Consider the following 19,412-nt stretch of genomic DNA (forward strand, 5'->3'; position numbering starts at 1 on the left):
TAGTTATGCCCATGTTACACCAACACTCCACAGTCTGCATTGGTTGCCGATCAGTTTCCAATCACAATTCAAAGTGTTGGTTATGACCTATAAAGCCCTTCATGGCATCGGACTAGAATATCTCCGGGACCGCCTTCTGCTTCACGAATCCCAGTGACCGGTTAGGTCCCACAGAATTGGCCTTCTCCGGGTCCCGTCGACAAAACAATGTTGTCTGGCGGGACCCAGGGGAAGAGCCTGACCCTCTGGAATCAACTCCCCCCAGAGATTAGGATTGCCCCCACCCTTCTTGCCTTTTGCAAACTCCTTAAAATCCACCTCTGTCGTCAGGCATGGGGAAATTGATTCCCCTGGACCGTTTTCCGTTTTATGTATGGTTTATATGAGATGTATGATTGCTTTTTATATTAAGGATTTTAAATTGTTTTAATCATTGGATTTGTACTGTTTTGTGTTATGAACCGCTCCGAGTCTCTGGAGAGGGGCGGCATACAAATCAAATCAAATCAAATCAAATCAAATCAAATCAAATCAAATAAATAAATAAATAAATAAATAAATAAATAATTCTGCTGTACATTATCTTGTGACTGCTGTGTAGGCAAGATAGTTGTTTCAGATAAAATCTAGTTGCAGAATTTGTGTGAAAACCAATGAAAGACAGTAGTCATGATAAGAGATGTTGGTTAAATTAAGGTAATGAAAAATGGAAAGCAATCACCAAGATGACAGTCCAAGGAAATTGATTGCTACTATAACCAAAACTGATCTGACTTTTATTAATTGGTAATGTCTGGAAAAACCCCACTCACCGAGGTAGAATAACTCCTAAAGCTAAGAGGTAGTCCTTGGGTTATGACAGTAATTGGAACAAGAATGTCAATCACTAAGTGAAATGGTCGCAAAGCTCAATATCATATGATCACATTGCTTAGTGATGGCAATCCAGCAGTCCATTGTTAATTAAATCCCACTGGCTGTTAGGCGAGGACCAACCCCAGAGTAAGAAACTGCCTATTCTGCCTTCTCTTACAACTCTCTCCATCAATCTCTCTCCCTCTCCCGTCTCTCTCCTTTTGCCTAGCCTATTCTTCGATGGCAGTGGTGCTGAGGCTGAAGTAGATGTGCAGGGCCTTTAGCAATCTGCCAGCCGCCACTGCCCCAGATCTCTACTCAGCCCAAGTGCCGCCACCACCACCACAAGGGATTCCTGCATTGTGAACAGACACTTCAGTGCCATAGTACAAAGCCAAAACACTGTTCTCACAATGCTTTGGAAAGTTTTCCGATGCCTTCCAAAAGTAGCATTTCTAAAACAGCACAAGCGCTTCACCTGGCCAGCAGCTACCTTGCATAGGGATGGGATGGGTATGCCTTGTCAACAGAGGGAAGAAAATAGCAGTCTGCTGGATGTGGCAGAACTTGCAGAGTGCAGAGTGGCAAGGATCACTGAGGCCTTGCACTGTGGTGCCAAGGCTAGTTGCAGTGCAAGGCTAGAGGGTGAACAGGCTGGGTTTAATCCAGTCTGATACATATCCTCAAATATGGACATTCCCTTCATGCAGCATACGTTGACTTTAGGTCAGCTTTCAACAGTGTCTAAATCTAAATTACAGTACACATTTAAATATGTAATACAGACAAATGTATGTTTCTGCTGCTCATTGAAATTCATGAAAACGTTAGATTGATGGTCAGGTGCAGTAACAAGGACATTAAGGAAATATCAGTCAGGAGGGGAATTATTATTTATTTATTTATTTTATAAATTCATAGGTTCTTCTCTTCTCTTAAATAACTCTTACTTTCCATTCTTCCAGATTAGCCAATAGACATACCAATTTACCATTGTATACTGATGATGCAGTTACAATTAAAGTGTTTGCAGTCAGTCTGAGCACAACTGCTATAAGGGACTCAGTAATGAGTATATAACATTAACTAATTGACTAATACTGGTAGATAACTTCATTTTTCTTGGGAAACCGTTATTCCACTTTTCCAGTGATGTGACCTTCATGTCAAGCTAGATCACTTAAAGCAAAAGAGCTTAAACATAGAAGGCCAAGGAGGAATTGCTGCTTTCTCTTACAATTGTCAAATTTTACTTCCAGTGTCAGTTTTATACTTACATCAGATTACAATTCCCAAGTTCTGGGGAATTTCAGCTTGATTTAGTGTTTTCTAACATCTGTTTTGGAATATCTCTTGTGAAACTTGAGACTGATTCTCTTATTCTGGTGGCATAGAAATATTTTGTTCTTCTGTACATAAGGTTTTACAGTGAGATTCACTACTAGTTGATTATGATTTTTAATATAGGTTTCCAGAGCTGTTCAATAATTTTTATTTCCATTATTTGTTAGATAGCCAGGAGATGTCTATCTTTCTAAAAATAGCAAACTTTTGCTACATCGTGTAAGTTTCACCCATTAATGTTAGGTGTTAATTATTCTTTGTTTTACTGAATTTATTTTTACTGGTTAGTGAACAAAAGAAATTTTCTGTTTGTTGCAAATTATATGGAATGGGCTTGAATGAAACCCTTTAATTAATGGTTTTCTCAAAAATAATTGCTTCGGTATTAATTTTCAGCCAATATTTCTTACATGTTAAAATACCATTGATTCAAAGAAAGATCTGTTTGTATTTTGAATTAATTTATAGTTTATATAATTAATGTGCAGGAATACAAGGATTTATAGGAACTGGAAAATACAGACAAAAAGTATTTTTTTTTCAATTTCCTCAAAATCATTTGGCCAAGATAAATAATTAAATAGCCATTTCAACCAGAGATAGTAACACATGGAGATTTAATTATAACTCGTCTAACATAGAAATGATTTGATTAAGATAATGTAATTTTAAACAGCCTTTGTAAATCAAATTCATAAGTCAGACAAACTGCAGTTATATAAATAAAGGGAAATACTTCTTCATTCTTTATTTGTCTTTGTACAAATAAAGACAAATAAAGGGAAATATTTCTTCACCCAGAGGGTCGTTGGTTTATGGAATTCACTTCCAGAAGAGGTCAGTGACAGCTGTCAGCCTTGATAGCTTCAAGGCAGGATTAGACAGATTCATGAATGCCAAGTGTATTGGTGGTTATTGAAACGGATGTCCATGTGCCGCCTCTATGTTGGTTGAGGCAGGCAGGATTCCCTTGGGTACCATTTGTTGGGGGTCAGAGGAAAGGGAGGGTCTTGCCTTCTCTTTCTGCTCAAGATCCCCATGTACAATTGGTGGGCCACTGTGTGACACAGAATACTGGATTCGATGGGCTTTGGCCTAATTCAGCATGGCTCTTCTTATGTTCTATATGTTGCTTGCAAATACAGAGCCATATTGGTCTTATGATTACATTAGTTGCACCAATGGATAGATTTTGAGTGTACTATTAAAAATCAATGAAATGATGGAATTTGGATTTTCTGTCTTGAACTTAAAATGTTTGAAACTTTTTCTAGTCATAGGAGTATACAATATTTCAATACTGTGCCAAATAAAACTCTGAACAAAACTCAGACATTTGAGGTTGGATTGTTTGAACATTCCATGTGCTGTAGCTTGAATTTTGTGTTGAGATTTGCCATGAGGAAGTTCTTTAAAAATCTCAGAAAAAGAGCTCCAGTAATTACCGGAGTAATTTATCTGTCTCATGGCATCATCATGCGAATGACACAGATATGTAATTGCCATCAGTTATGTCTTGATGTATTTTGTGCCATTTATATAATAATGTCATAATTCACAATATTACTTGATTCTCTTTCAAAAGCTTATGATGGTATAGCAGTCATTGGAAAAGAGAGAAGACAGAGTAAGATTAAGATGGAGGGGGATGGAAAGGGATCTGTGTGAAGAGAGTTGATTTTATCTGTGCCAGTAGTGGCCTGATGAGATTGAAGCAAGGCCCAATTGTGGGGAAGGGAAGTCTACCACCCAAATAAGTTCACTCTGACCATGTCGTTTCACACCCTTCATTTTAGGTTTGGTGGATGTGATAGAAAAGGAGGAATAGTGGTGACAAGTTAAGTTCTATCCCTGGTTGCTTTTTAGAAATTATGAGGGAATAGATGTCAGGGGAAGTTGGAAGTCAAAGTCAGCAAATCCTGACATTAGAGTTTTGTGACTATGGATGATAAAAAGCCAATCATGCTTTGCCACCTGTAGCAACCAAGGTCCCATTTTTATCCTAGGTTTTTTCTTGTTGGATCCAAACATGCCACTCTCCTTTTGAGGTAGCAAGCATAGCTCATTGCCAGAGCAAAAACAGATGCAATTCATCAATTGGCCAGTAATAGTGGGCCAAGGAAGATGGACCCATTCCTGGATTGGGCAGACAGTGCTAAGGATGTCCAGCAATTTTCTTGCTTAGCATTTGAAGATGTTCTCCATAGCAACAACATGATGAAATGGCAGTCACAACTGGAAACTAACTTTTTCAAAGCAAATTATTTTCCTTAAGATTAATTTCTGTCTTCTACATTTTCTGTGTTAGCGCTGGTGAGGGCCTGAGAGAAAATTTTATTTCATTCTCTAGACAATTGGTAGCCACCTGTCTTCCACTCAGATGTGAACAGATATAAAAGATGCTGTTCATCAGATACTTGAATTTTTTCAGGCACTAAGACACCTAATCCAATCATAACGGTTCAAGGTTCATTGACATCTCATGATATTGAAATGAGCATTAAGTGTGTTTAATTGGATGTCTTTCTGGTTCCTGCAGTACCATCCATACTGCTTACAATGGAATAAAGACTTGTTTGCTAATTTATGCAAATTGGCCACAGTCTAATCATAGCATCTCTTAGCACCTAAACTGAAGTGGGATTTAGCTGTTATCATTTCTTTGGAACCTTTCTCCCATTCTCAGCCCCATTCCTGTGACCCACTTTCCTTTACACTTGGCAATCAATAAAATTGATTGTGTAGTATAGTGTTTTGCTAATGTGTTGAGTTTGTACTTGCAAAGACTTTAATGTTAGTTTGGGACAGATTGATAGTTCTGAGATGAACGTTCTGTTGTTCTTTAGTTCTGATGCTAAGATTGCAAAGTGCATTTAAAGCTGCAAAGTCCATAGCTTGGTTTGGGTTTGCTGAACTTTGGATTGTGAATGCATTTAAGGCATTTTTTGTGCCATGTTGATGTTTAGATTCCATAGTACAGTCATACCTCATCTTACGAACCTAATTGGTTCCAGGGGGAGGTTCGTAAGACGAAAGGTTCGTAAGACGAAACATTGTTTCCCATAGGAAACAATGTAAAGTCAATTAATCCGTGCAACCAAAAAAAACCCCGCAAAAAAAACGCTGCCGCCCGGCTGTCACCTTTTAAAACAGCCTGGGGGCTTCTCAGCGACCTCCCGAACGCCAAACCTGAACTTCCGGGTTCAGCGTTCAGGAGGCCGCCGAGAAGCCCCCAGGCTGTTTTAAAAGGTGACAGCCGGGCGGCGGGGCTTCCCAGCAGCCTCCGAATGCTGAACCTTTGCCGAACTTCCGGGTTCGGGGTTCGGGAGGTTGCTGGGAAGCCCCCCAGCCCGGCTGTGACCTTTTAAAATAGCCGTGCGGCTTCCCAGCAGCCTCCGAACGCTGAACGCGGAAGTTTGGGTTTGGCGTTCGGCTTCGGGAGACGACTGGGAAGCCGCGCGGCTGTTTTAAAAGGTCACAGCTGGGCTGGGGGGCTTCCCAGCAACCCCCCGAACCCCGAACCCGGACGTTCGGCAAAAGTTCGGGGTTCGGGAGGTTGCTGGGAAGCACCCCAGCCCGGCTGTGACCTTTAAAAACAGCTGTGCGGCTTCCCAGCCGTCTCCCGAAGCCGAACGCCAAACCCGAACTTCCGCGTTCGGCGTTTGGAGGCTGCTGGGAAGCCCCCCAGCCCGGCTGTCACCTGTTAAAACAGCCGCGCGGCTTCCCAACAGCCTCCGAACGGTTCAGAAAAAATTTGCCTCTTCTTACGAACATTTTTCGTGTTACGAACGCCAAACCCGAACTTCCGGGTTTGGCGTTCGGAGGCTGCTGGGAAGCCCCGCCGCCCGGCTGTCACCTTTTAAAACAGCCGGGGGGGCTTCCCAGCAGCCTCCCGAACGCCGAACCCGGAAGTTCAGGTTTGGCGTTCGTAACACGAAAAAAGTTCGTAAGAAGAGGCAAATTTTTTCTGAACCCCGGGTTCGTATCTCGAGTTGTTCGTTTAGACGAGGGGTTCGTATCTTGAGGTACCACTGTATATCTCAATTTTCACGACTGCACTTTAGTGAACTGTTGATACATACCTCATCCTGTTAACTTCCACTGAGTCAATTCTGGAGGTGGGGCTTGGATGAGTGAGAGCTTCCATTATTTTTGCCCTATTTAGAGCTTACATACAGACTTTAGTCTCATACTGCATGATCATGTTCAATTAATTTATTGTAAGAGTTATAATTAAGCAGCATGCAGACAGCACTTGGTTTAAAAATTATGTTTAAAGATTATTTGGAGACAAAACAACAGCAAACACAAGTGAAATAGAAACAGTACATTAAATTTGTGTCTACTTCTAATTGACTACTGGCTTAATTAGCTGACTTATGTGAGTTAACTGCTGACTAAAGAATGTTTATGGTCTGCTTTCTTTATCTAGCTTAGTGCATTGGCTGAGAACCTCCCCAACAACATATTTTAAAAATTAAAGCCTGTTTTCTTTATTGAGAATCTGTAGATGATTTCTGAAAGTAATTTTTAACTTATTATGATGTGCAGGTTGCCCATTTATTTGATTGACAATGATGATTGTACGAATCCTTCTGAAAGTTGGCTTCATGAACTGCTATCGACTCTAAATCTTGCTGATCGGTGCTGCAAAGTTAATGGTCTGGCTTGTTCTAAGTTTATGTTATTAATTCATTTAAAAGACATATGGCCAGCAACCACTCTGGGTTACTCACAAAGCCAAACTGTTATAAAAATAAAAAAATCACTCAGAACATGGTATCACAACCAGGCCTCTCCAGTACAGTTAACACCATCATCTTCAGGCTCCAGCCTCTCCTAGTGGTTGGGACAAGAGGCAAAAATATAGCTTTCCAAAAGGTTAAAAGAGTCAAGGTCTTCTGGCTCTCAAGGAGAAGGGTGGGGTCCTTGGTATTCTCTGATGGTGGTTTTCCATCTTAGTGGAGACAGCATCCACAAATGGAATGGGTTAACTCTATCTGTAATCTGATAGGACTGAGTCTTCAGTTTGAGCTGGCAAGCCTCCTACGCTTGCATCCCCAGCTTTTAAACAGTCATAGTCTGGACAAGATGTGTTTCTGATTAATCCATTCCTGTATGCTTATCTAAAAGTTCTAAATTGTTTCAAAACATTGTTGCTGGAGCTCCCAGCTTTTGCTGGTCGTGCAGCTCCTTATTCTAGTGTGATGGGTTTCTGCCACGTGGGAGATAGCTAGACTGCTGGATGGCAGATCTAATAGGACAGCGCTCATGAGCCTGGCTCCAAAACACTGACCCTGGGGCTCATCGTGAATAGCCCATTCAGCCTGATCGCACCAGAGTTGCAGTTGGATGGCAGGAGGATCAAGGCAGCGCACACGAGCTTGACTCCGCAGCGCTAGCCTTTGGCACAAAGGAGAACATACTATTTTGAACCCGCCCCTCAGCTAAGCCCACAATAAGCGCCTTAGCCTCCGCTAATACTGGGAGGTATTCTAGCCCCTGCCCGCACTCAGAGCATGCTAGATAGCGCCCGGGAAAAGACGTGCTTGCAGTGGCAGGGCCAAATTTGGGTGAGACCATCTGCACTATAAGAACTAGATGGCATTGCCAACAACACCGCTCTCATGGCAGGAAGCCCGGTGCCATCTTCCATAGGCAGCAACACGAATGCAGAACCTTCTAGAGCTGCTAAGAGGAGAGCAGCTGATTAGCCTCATTCCAGCAAAGCCCTCAAGTCCTCTAGAACAGCTAAGCAGGAGGCTAAGCAAAGGCATAAGGCCATTGAGAAAGTAATAACAAGAGCTCAGAAGCGGTTGGGGCCACCTGACCTTTCAGGAGTTGATACTATGGATAAGCCTTTGATCCTGCCCTGCAACAGTGAGTTGCTATTTGGTTCAATGCCAGCCACTAGGGGTCCAACACCTAATTGGGAGCAACCAAATGTCAGAGTTGAAAGTTGCCTCCTTGGCTGAGGCAACCTTCACTCCGCTCTGAGTAGTGGGTAGAGTCCCAAATCCCGGCAAGTATGGCAGCTTTGACCTCTGAGGCCATCAGACAGGGGATTGCAGCCAGATAACAACTGAAGGCGACTTTGTGTGCACAGCCGCTTTGCAAACATGAATAGTGCTGAAATTTAAAAAAAAAAAATACAAAAAAAAAGCCAAAACAAGATGGTAACACATGTGCAATGCTGGAAATTCGGCTTCTGCACATGTTCAGTCATTCCCATGATACAGATATTTTTTTTTGAATAGTCTATTTGTATGTGAGTGGATCCATCTGAAGACGGATAGAGGAACGGTGTTTCAGTTCCTAAGACCCATTTGGAAATATATGTTTTCTCTTTTGGGGGGGGGGGGATAATTTTTTTAAAAAATTTCCTCCACACACAGGGAAAAAGAACTATAGATTATTTTATCATATGCCGCATATGATTAAGAATCAAATACTAGGGTTTCTTCCTTCATTTGATCTTGTATCTATTTAAATAATAAACAGAAAACAAGGACTGTATGGTATTCTTTTATATTGAAGATCAACATGTACTAACTAACTAACTAACTAACTAAGTAACTAACTAGAATAATAGGACTGTGCATGCTTTGAAAAAGGTTAGGAAGAAGTGCTTTATATGTCAGGTGAGCACAGCATCTTCCTGTTACATATCAAAACAGCCTGGCAACTTCTTCATGACACAATGCTATAAAGTGTGTGTGTGTGTGTGCGCGCGCGCGCTTTTGATTCAGTGTTGACTCAGTGAGTGCCTGTGCATATTTCTGCAGAAAGCAGACCAAGAACTCATGATTTTACCCTTCTAATTCAGAGTCTTTAACTGCTGCACCAAACTGGCTCTTTAAAAGGAGTTGATCTATTAAAGACAATATGTATAATTTGATAAAAATAATAGGAATGGATGAGGGAAAAAGCATGCAACTTAATCCTGAAAAAATAGATAGCATGAGAAAAAAGTTCCAAATAGCCCAGCCTTAATTCTGTTTGACATAAGATGAAGAAGACAGAAACTCTTTTCCCGAATGCCATCACTCTACTAAACAAATAATTCCCTCAACACTGTCAGACCTTTTACTAAATCTGCACTTCTATTTCTACTAGTTTTTCTCATCATTCCTATCATCTTTTTCCTCCCACTTAGGACTGTATGACTGTAACCTGTTGCTTGTATCCTAAGATTTTTTATTAATACAGTATTGATTGTTTCTTCATTGCTTATTTGTCCTCTATGACAATCATTAAGTGTTGTACCACCTGATTCTTGACAAATGTATCTTTTTCTTTTATGTATGTTGAGAGCATGTGCACCAAGACAAATTCCTTGTGTGTCCAATCACACTTGGCCAATAAAATTCTATTCTATTCTATTCTATTCTATTCTAAAATGAAAGCTCTCTGCTCATTATTTTACAAATGTATTTATCTTTAAAAAAAATTCATGTTAGTGGCCTGCGGGAGTTAACATTATGAATTAGGGTCTGTGGGATTTAAAATTATAAATTTGGTGATCTGCAGGATTTAAAATTTTGACCTTGGTAGTCCCTGAGGTCTAAAAGGTTGGGGACACTTGTCTTAAAGGATTTATAGGCAATGGAGCAACAAATAAACAAAACTCAAGAAAAATGTATCAGGTATAATGGCAACTGGGTTTAATCCTTACATAAAAACAGTTTTCAGTCTCAGAGCAAAGCTAGAGTCTAAGATTGAAGGGTTCCCTTCAGAAGTTGTGATTAGAACTTTTAAAGAAGAGATTGGAGAACGGTTTGTCTAGAATGATACTAAGTTTCCCTTTAAAGCACGAGGTTGGACTAAAACAGTGTTTCTCAATTATTTTCTATTACACCCCCCCTCTGGAAGAAGTAAACATTTTGAGCCCCCCAACTTTCCACCAGGATGATTGTTTGCAATATTTGGCATGTTTTCACTAAAAAACCTCAAGTGGCTTATCAGTGTGATTGGGGTGTAATGCGTTTAAATGATGCCCTAATTTATTTGGCTTCATGCTGTCTGCTGCCAACATTTTTAGACACAGTAAACATAGCGGTCTTTCTTCATCTCCCACCATAGTCACAGTGAAGCCAAGCACTACATATACTTAGTCATTATTTCCTTGTCTTAGCTTTCGGTAGACTTACGTTTGTCTCATTATCTCCGTTTCTCTCCTCCTTTCCTTTCATCCCTGTTAAATATTATTCCATGATGTCTCTTAAGGGTTTGTTATATGCACTTCATGTCTTCTACTCTGTGCTTTGTGCTATTGTTCGGTGCAAAAAAAATCCCTACTCCCTGCGGCAAAAAAAAGCGTTCTCCTAGGGGGGCTTGCCCCACTATTTGAGAAACACTGGTCTACAAGATTTTCATGGTCCCTTCAAGCTCTGTTTTTCTATGATTGAAACATTTAAATATATTAAAGGGTTAAATAAGGTCCAGGAGGGAAGTGTTTTTAATAGGAAAGTGAACACAAGAACAAGGGGACACAATCTGAAGTTAGTTGGGGGAAAGATCAAAAACAACATGAGAAAATATTATTTTACTGAAAGAGTAGTAGATCCTTGGAACAAACTTCCAGCAGACGTGGTAGATAAATCCACAGTAACTGAATTTAAACATGCCTGGGATAAACATATATCCATCCTAAGATAAAATACAGAAAATAGTATAAGGGCAGACTAGATGGACCAGGAGGTCTTTTTCTGCCGTCAGACTTCTATATTTCTATGTTTTGCAAATCAATTTTGGTTCAACATGATTACTCTTATCAAATGTGCCCACTTTAAAAAAAGATGAATTTTGGCTTTGTGAAAAGTCTATGGTGAATGTTAAGGTTTACTCTTTAATGTGTACTTTATTAATTAATTCTGTCATTTTCCAGACTGCCAGTGGTAATGTGGAAGCAAAAGTAGTATGCTTTTACAGACGACGAGACATCTCCAATAGCCTCATTATGCTGGCAGACAAACATGCAAGTAAGTTGTTTTTTATTTTATTTAGAAACAAGTAGCATGAATTATGCATTCTTAAAATAATATTTTGTGTCTGTCTATATGAATTCATTAGACTCTGCATTTGAAACTGAATATACATGCAATTTATTAATACTCCATTACCCTTGGTGGGACTTGGATTCAGAATTTCATGCCTGTCTGCATTTTCATAGAAGTAATCAAATATATCTTTACAAGCAATTAGAGTTGAAACTAAGGACTAATAAATTTGCTGTTTTATTTTTTCCCTTTTTCAGCTACAGCATAATTGAGCTAGATAATTTAGTGCAGAATTATGTTTTATGTATTTATTCATATTGTTAATAGTTCAGTAGAAGAGCGAAATAATTCATGTTTTTCATGATTTCTTTTGTTTCAAACTCTGAAAGATTAGCATCTTGACTTTTAAATTCAGTTAACTTGAATTTTGCTTCCATGAATTTTTTTTATCCTTAAATTGTATTCCATACATTTTATGATTTCTTCAGTTAAAATGTCTCCCCAAAGTTGGGGTGCAGTAGAGGGGATTGCCCTGGAAAACATAATCAAGATTAGATAAGCCTCTGCAAAATTTTGAACATTTCCCTTTATTCCAGTGTGCTTCAGTCGTATTGCATCTGACATATATTAGGAGGTTGCGAAGATGCTGATAGGAATAAAGCAGGTGATTGCTACAGGTAGAGAATACAAGGCAGTTTCATTCATTGCTTCAATTTATTCCAATGTTTTAGTTATGGTGAATTGGGGATCATACCTTTATCATGTCCTTTGGTTGATGCTATTTAACATAATTTTAAATTGAACAGCCTCCCAGAATTGATTTGAAGGTGGGTAACCTAGAATCTCAATAATTAAATAAACCATTGATTATATAGAGTCCCATGTGAGCTGTGTGGTCACTTATAGGAAATAATTATTCCTTATGATTTATTTATTAGTTACACATGCTTTTATGGCACCGCAGTCATTATGAATCTTAAGACCTCATAAGCAAGAGTGACTGCAATATTCATAATTCAATAATTAAAAATCAAAATCATTAAACATTTCCTAACATAATAACAATTCATCATATCAGCAGCATAAAAAATACCACCATAAACCTTTACAATAGTCTCATATCTCCAGTATCTTTATTATTAATGTCTCAGTCCTGACTGCTTTTTGAAATATCATATCTTTAACAGCTTTCAGAATTCCAGGAGTAAAATTGTGATTTTAATGTCTTCAGTGGGAGGGCATTCAACAGAAAGGAAGCTGTGGCAGAAAATATTTGCCTGCAGGTCTTCTCTTGCTGCAGGAGAATTGTCAGAAAATACTTTCTGCAACCTCCCAGAGACAAGTAGGTTGTATGTTTACCAAGTAGGTGTAAGTGGTTATATAGATAAAAAAGACCCAAACCACAGAAGGCTTTAAGGTTATAACTAACACCTTGACTTGCACCTAGAAAAAAATTGCAATAGTGCATTTCTCAAAACATTGAGGCATAGAATTCTTTCTATTTAGTATGTGGATTACTACAGTTACAGAAGTATGTGGATTGTTTGTTTTACAATATTGTTTCCTCAAATGGTAGTAATCTTAAAAATGTTTTTGTTTGATGATATGCTGTTTTCCCCTGGAGGCCCCTGTTCAAAAGAAATAGAATAATGTGTATCTTTTATCTGCATAACAGCCATTTCTCTTATTGATAATGACTTTATATGTTTGAATTTTATACATTCATGTCTCATTAACCAGATTAATGTCAAACCTTAAATATTGATCAAAACTACTTATCATAAGTATGCAGCGGGCAGTCTTTGGTGACTTTTGTGATATTACAATAAATAAAGTGTGGCTTTTATGTTATAGATATTATTCTCATATACTTTTATTCTGCTTGTTCTTTTATATCTGTTTAAATTACATTTTTATAGTACATTAAAATAGTGCTCCTAATGGTGAAGAAAAATGAAGTGACCGAAAATGTAAAAATTATAATCTTAAAATTTTTATAAACTAAAATATTTAAAAACATAGTAGTTAAATTATTAAAATCTACCTTGGCAGTGCTATGATTTTTGAATGTTTCAGAATACAGTACTCAGAAATATTCTGAATTTAGCATATCTGTATATATAATGAGTGAAAATATGAAAGACATATATATTGTTAGAACAGTGCACAACTATATAGGATTGTGTAGGTACCTTTCTTCATCCCTTAGAAACGTTCTGGTGTCTTATAAAGTATGCTTGAATAAGAATTGTTTTCTACCATAAAGACTTCAGCTTCTCACCTGACATTTTAAGTTTGATTTAAGAAATTAAGTAATGCAGTCGAGCATATCAATAAGGGATAAGCATTCTTGCTCTTGTTCTTGTTCAATATCAATCCAGCCAAGCAACTACTGGAGCAGAATTTGAACAGGCCATATATCTAGAACTTAAATAATTTCTTTAATGAAGGAAAATATTTATAGCTCAAGGTTGAAATGAGAGGTCCTTGGTGCTGTCTGAGCTTACTTGTTTCTTGCAGACGTTTCATTACCCTAACTAGGTAACATCATCATCATAGTTAGGATAATGAAACAAGAAAAGAAGCAAGCTCAATGACAACCAGCAATTCCTCCAATTTCTTTTCTTCCTCCTCCACCTCTTCTTTCTCCTGGTCCACCTATGCTTTGACAGTGGAAAAAGTAATTTTATGCAATCAAGTGCTTGTTTACAGTCACAATATTTGGTTTAAACAGTTCAGAAACAAGGTCTGGAGACAGTAGTTCTTTTTAAAATTTACTTACGGTATTTGTAAAGCCTGGCTCACCACTCTCATGTTTTTCAATTATTTCTATCTTTTTTAAATGTTGATTATAATGATAGCACTAGGTAATGGAGCTGAATCAAAGTGTAAAAATGTCAAGCTGAAATACTTTATTCAAAATGAGTTGGACAACAGACTATATCTAGAGCATATGTTTTAGACTTCAGAGGTGAGGGTGAGTTAGTTAACGTAATGTAACTCCATTTTCTTGGAATTTTTTTAAACAAACTCCTTGACAAGTTTCTAATTTTATTTGCCTAAATTGTGTATATCAGAAATAACCCTTTAATTCGGCCCGTTGTTGTTCTCATGTGGCTTGCAGCATTGTCAGGAAGGAGCAAAGCATTATCAGGGCATTGGCCCTGCATAACAGTCCCAGTTTTTCATATGGTCCCTTGGAAAAATTCATTTTCCAGCCCTCTGTACATAGTCATTTTCCTATTACAAGCAACACTGTAAAATTGGCTTCTTCTGATTCTAACCGGTGAAAAATCTGAATTATTTTGCTGTCAAGTGGGAACACTAGGAAAAATGAAATATTAAAATGTAATTTGTCTTTACTTCTTTTTACCAAATTATGTATTTCATTATGCTCAATTTACTCTTTAGGTTTTTTAGCATAGAAATGGATCTTTGATATGGAATGTATCACAAGTATATAATTCCACCTTTTTGGTTAGAGAACAAAAATGTAGGCATTTTGGAATCCTAGTCTCAAGAACAAAAAGATGAAGAAGAGAGCGTTCTTAAAAGCAGTTGCTATGATCGTCACCAGCCTTATCCTTGCTGGTTAAAACTGTTGAGTTGAGAAGGAAGAGAGGAGAATGCAGGCAGAGATGTAATCTGGTGTCTCTCACATAAAAGTGTTAAAAAGGAAGAACCAGATCAAGTCATTTCTGTTTTTCCTAAGATAGGTAGCAATTGCAGGAAAGTGCTATGTAACAAAGAAGCTGCCCCAAGGCATTAGAGGGGGCTACAATGTGTAAAATCCAAAAGAATTATGAGAACAACTCTTTTCTCCAAACTTTGGCTGTACAAATAGCTAGTCCTTTTCCTCTATAGGCCTCTTTCACATTCTAAAGTAATTAATTAATTACATTATATGTATGGTGATAATGTACAAGCATGAATAGAAGCTGTGCCCAAGGATGAAGGCAGATTTGAGAATGCCTTAGAGTTAGACAGGTATTAGGATTCTTAGGTTATGACTATGAGAACCTCTATGGCTAATAGAGATTGGTTTTAGAAAAAGCAAGCATTGGCTAAAGTGCCTCTGAAGACATGCTCAGTCCAGAGGTTTATGTAACATCAGCACAGAAAATTGTATAGAAATTGTTTGATCGAGACATGCTGAAGACGTCTATCAAAATCTATAAACCAACCCCCCAAATACCGTTTACTTAGATAAAATGTAATTAACATTTAAAAAGTATACCTACATACTAAATCTAACAAAAAAATATTAGTATAAATAACTAAAACTGAGAGGAAATCTACAGCTACCATACAACTGAAATTATAGGTCGTATGTAATCGAAATGTCATCTGCATAGTTGACATAACATTTATCTCTCTTTCCCTCTAATCTTTTCTTTAATTTTCCTACTTTGTTTTTTTATTTCTAATCTTTCCTTTATTCTCTTTTCTGTACAATTCATATTGTTATATTGTGTATTATATGTCCTTTTTAATGTACATACTCAGTAAAGATCATTTTTTTTGTAAAAAAAAAGAAATTGTTTTTTGTGTGCATCTTTTTTCCAGTTTTTTTGTTCGCAGCAACATTACTAAATAGGAAAAACACTTCACATAGGGCTATTACACTATTAGGGATTGCAGAGTTTTGATATAGAATTATATTAGAATTTCTCCTTGGCCTTGACCCATTAACTATGATTTTCAGTCCACATAGAAAAAGGAAGATAACTAAAATCTCATCCTTGGGCTTCTCTCCAGATCCTTCTACTCAGCATGGGATATAATCAGGCCAAAAGCTTCTGTTCTATATTTTTCAGCTTTTTATAATTATTCTTAGATACTGATATATTTTTTATACTTTAAATTGTCTATACCTCATCCTCCTCATGTTCGTCTGTGTTTGTAAGAAAGATTTGCTTTACTAATATAAAGAGTTTTTCCTGTCATTCCTGATCTGTGATCATCTGATTGAAAATAAGTGCTACAAGTCCACATAATTTGATGATATTAAAAATCTAAATCTAAATGTATAAAAACTACATTTATACACCATTTAAAAATGCATATACAGTGCAGATTCATAAAATAAATGTAAGATAAAAATGATGCCTCAGTCACAAAATAAGTATTATAGATTATATTTTAAAGAGCAAAATTCAATATAATGAAAGGGAATTTCTGATGATACATTTAAGGGCTGAGAAGAAATAAAGAGATTAGGAAAAAGAAGTGTTCTTCATCTGTTTATTTCTTCCTAGCCCTTAAATGTCTTGCCAGTTATACCATTATGCTGGTAGAGAGAAAGACACAATTGACTTCAACCCAATATGATTATAATTGAATTGTAAAAAAGCTCAAGGGTGAAGGATAGCTGTATTTATTGTTGTATTATAGAAAATAATTCTTGTAAATAGATTTTTCCCATTGAATATTGTTTTTTCTTGTGATCAGTTTGGTTACTGTTGGTTTTTTTTGCAGAAACAGAAAGATGTGATTCTATTAAAAATGAGGTAGAAAGTTTAATAGAGGACAGAAACCTTCTTGAAAAATGGTTCTAAAGATAACACCAGGCCTATTTTTCTCTTTTTGTGTAGAAGAAGTTGAGGAAGAATCTGAAATTCCCAAAGAAATAGATCTGACTGATAAACAGAAGCACCAGTTGAAGCACAGAGAATTATTTCTGTCTCGTCAATATGAGTCCCTCCCAGCAACACACATTCGGTAAGAAGTACTGTTCCAGTAATGCTACTAGCTGAATGATCAGAATAAGAGGTTTTGATGTTTTCGGTATTGCCATGGCAGAATTTAAATTTGTGAAATTCAGAAAAAGGATGACCTTATGTTATCTTACAGAATTACTAATTTTGCATATTATATATTATATTATATATTATATTATATTTATCATATTATATTTATTATATTTATTTCATTTCATTGTTCCAATGTTTTATTTCATCATTAGCATATTTGTGTAATTTGCATTACAGAGCAAAACAGTAAAAACATTTCTGAAATGTAAGTTACTAAATAGAATATGTAGAGGAGAATATGCAACATGTTAAGTATCCAACTTGGTCAGGGATGAATCTTGAAGGGATGAACCAGCAAGATGAACACATAAATGGGAGAAGTTAGTTCTGTCAGATGAGAAGCAAAAATTCTGAAGGTTGTTCATTGGCTGGAGGTAAAAATGAGCTTCTAAGCCAGTGATGGTGAACCTTTTTTTAAAAAGTTGCTTAAAGAGTGTGCATGTGTGCTATCGTGCATGCGTGAGTGCCCACACCCATAATTCAATGACTGGAGAGGGTGTCCCCTACCCCTTGGCGGTCCTCTGGAGGCCAGAAATGGTCTGTTTCCCAACTTCTGGTGGGCCCAGTAGGCTCATGTTTCACCCTCTTCAGGCTTCAAAGGCTTCCCTGGATCCAGGGGAGAGTAACCCCCCCCCCCCCCCGGAGGCACTCTGGAAGCCAAGGATCCCCTTCCAGAGCCTCTGTATGAGCCAAAAACCAGCTGGCCAGCACACACATGCACGTTGGAGCTGAGCCAGGGCAATGGCTCACATGCCAGCAGAAATGGCTCTGTGTGCCACCTATGGCACCCATGCCATAGGTTCGTCATTCACTGTTCTAGGCTTTCATTATGTGGCAGGCAATATGTGGAAATTTATTCCCTGTTGTTTAAACAAATAAACAGATAAACAATTTTATCTGTTATATCTGCTTGACCCTTGTCCCTAACTCCCAATTTTTTCTTTCTAGTGCAGATTACTTAACCTAGATAACCCTTTAATTCTTTGAGGAATTAAAGGATGAATAAACCTACTCCCTTCCCCCTTAGTAGGTTTTTGGTGGAAAGCAGATGAACAAATTTGTATATGTGAATATGCATTTAGGGGATGGAAGAATAAATAAGAAAAGCCTTTTAAGATCACTATTTAGTTCCCTTGGATACCTGGCAATCTTAATCCATGCAGAAAATAAGTAATATTTTACAGTATTATTTATCCATTTTGATTGATTTTTTCCTTTGCAGTATGAAATGCTCAGTAATATATTAATTTATTTCTATCAGTAATATATTAATAATTAATATCCTTTAGTGAATGATTATTTTTGCAATTGTTAGCCTATTGTAAATATAATCTAATTCTTGTGAGAAAAATAGAAGACAGAATAATTACTGCCTTAATTTGTGTATAAAAGATGTGGAAAATCTAATAATATTACACATGTTGGTTAATATTAAGGTTTCTAATGAAAGTATTGTCTTTATGGCAACTATTATAATCTGAATGTGTGACATATCATTATATGATAAAAACTAATGTAGTTTCAGTGATTATCTTGGCTTTATGTTTTTTCTTTGTTTCTTTAACTAAGATTCTTTGAAATGCAAATAATAGTTACTAGAGATTGATGTGATCTGAAGGATGTTGCAGTTGCTTATTTGGCCTCCTTAGATGTCATTTTGTTTTGACTGTTGTTCATTTACTGTTGAAATGAAATTGTGATACATGATTTGCAAAGAGGTACAATTACCCTGCCATGAAATATGATCATTTACATATTTTTAGACATTACCACTATTTTTTCCAGCTGTTTCTGTGCTTTGGCAAAATTTAAGTTTATTTAGCATTTTTTTTTAAAAAAAATTTAATTGTGAAAGGCATGTAAAATTTATGTAATGCCAAAAAGGTGAAATGAAAATAAATAACTAAAATCTGATGTCGGTCCCATAAGTAATCTGATCCGATGCTATATAATGCTTTATAAGTCATAACCAGCACTTTGAATTGTGTTCTGAGACCAATCAGCAGCCAATGCAGCTCGCAGAGTGCTAGAGAAACATGGGCATATCTTGGGAGGCTTTCATATCACTTGAGTCTGCAGACTCTAAATGAAAGCAAAGAATTAGACTCAGTAGTGGGATGCTGCTGGTTTGGGCCGGTTTGCCCGAACTGGTAGTTCCAAGCGCTGGTTGGCCCTGCCCATTCGTCCCAACACACTCTTGTCTTAGATATCTCACTTTCTGGCTCATTCACCCTGTCCTGCAGCCCAGCTGATTTGGACACTTCTCCCCATTCTATTAACTGTGACTGACCTAGCATGTGTGTAGGAAGTCGCTCCATCAAAAAAGCCTTGTTTTAGGTGTTGTGTGCGCAAGTGCAGAAAGTATGCGCGCATAGCATGCATGCCCACATTTTCGGCGAAC

At 37.4% G+C, this 19,412-nt stretch overlaps 1 protein-coding gene across 1 annotated transcript in view; it reads left to right on the forward strand.

The window, feature by feature from the left end:
* Positions 1 to 19,412, forward strand: part of MTA3 (metastasis associated 1 family member 3) — a 141,544-nt gene that overhangs the window by 12,526 nt on the left and 109,606 nt on the right. Inside the window, exons 3-4 of the mRNA XM_070734529.1 lie at positions 11,087 to 11,180; positions 16,793 to 16,919. Coding sequence (XP_070590630.1) covers positions 11,087 to 11,180; positions 16,793 to 16,919 — 221 coding nt within the window. The remainder of the gene's footprint in view (positions 1 to 11,086; positions 11,181 to 16,792; positions 16,920 to 19,412) is intronic.

This window comes from Erythrolamprus reginae, chromosome 1 (genome assembly GCF_031021105.1).
Source record: "Erythrolamprus reginae isolate rEryReg1 chromosome 1, rEryReg1.hap1, whole genome shotgun sequence".
NCBI lineage: Eukaryota > Metazoa > Chordata > Lepidosauria > Squamata > Dipsadidae > Erythrolamprus > Erythrolamprus reginae.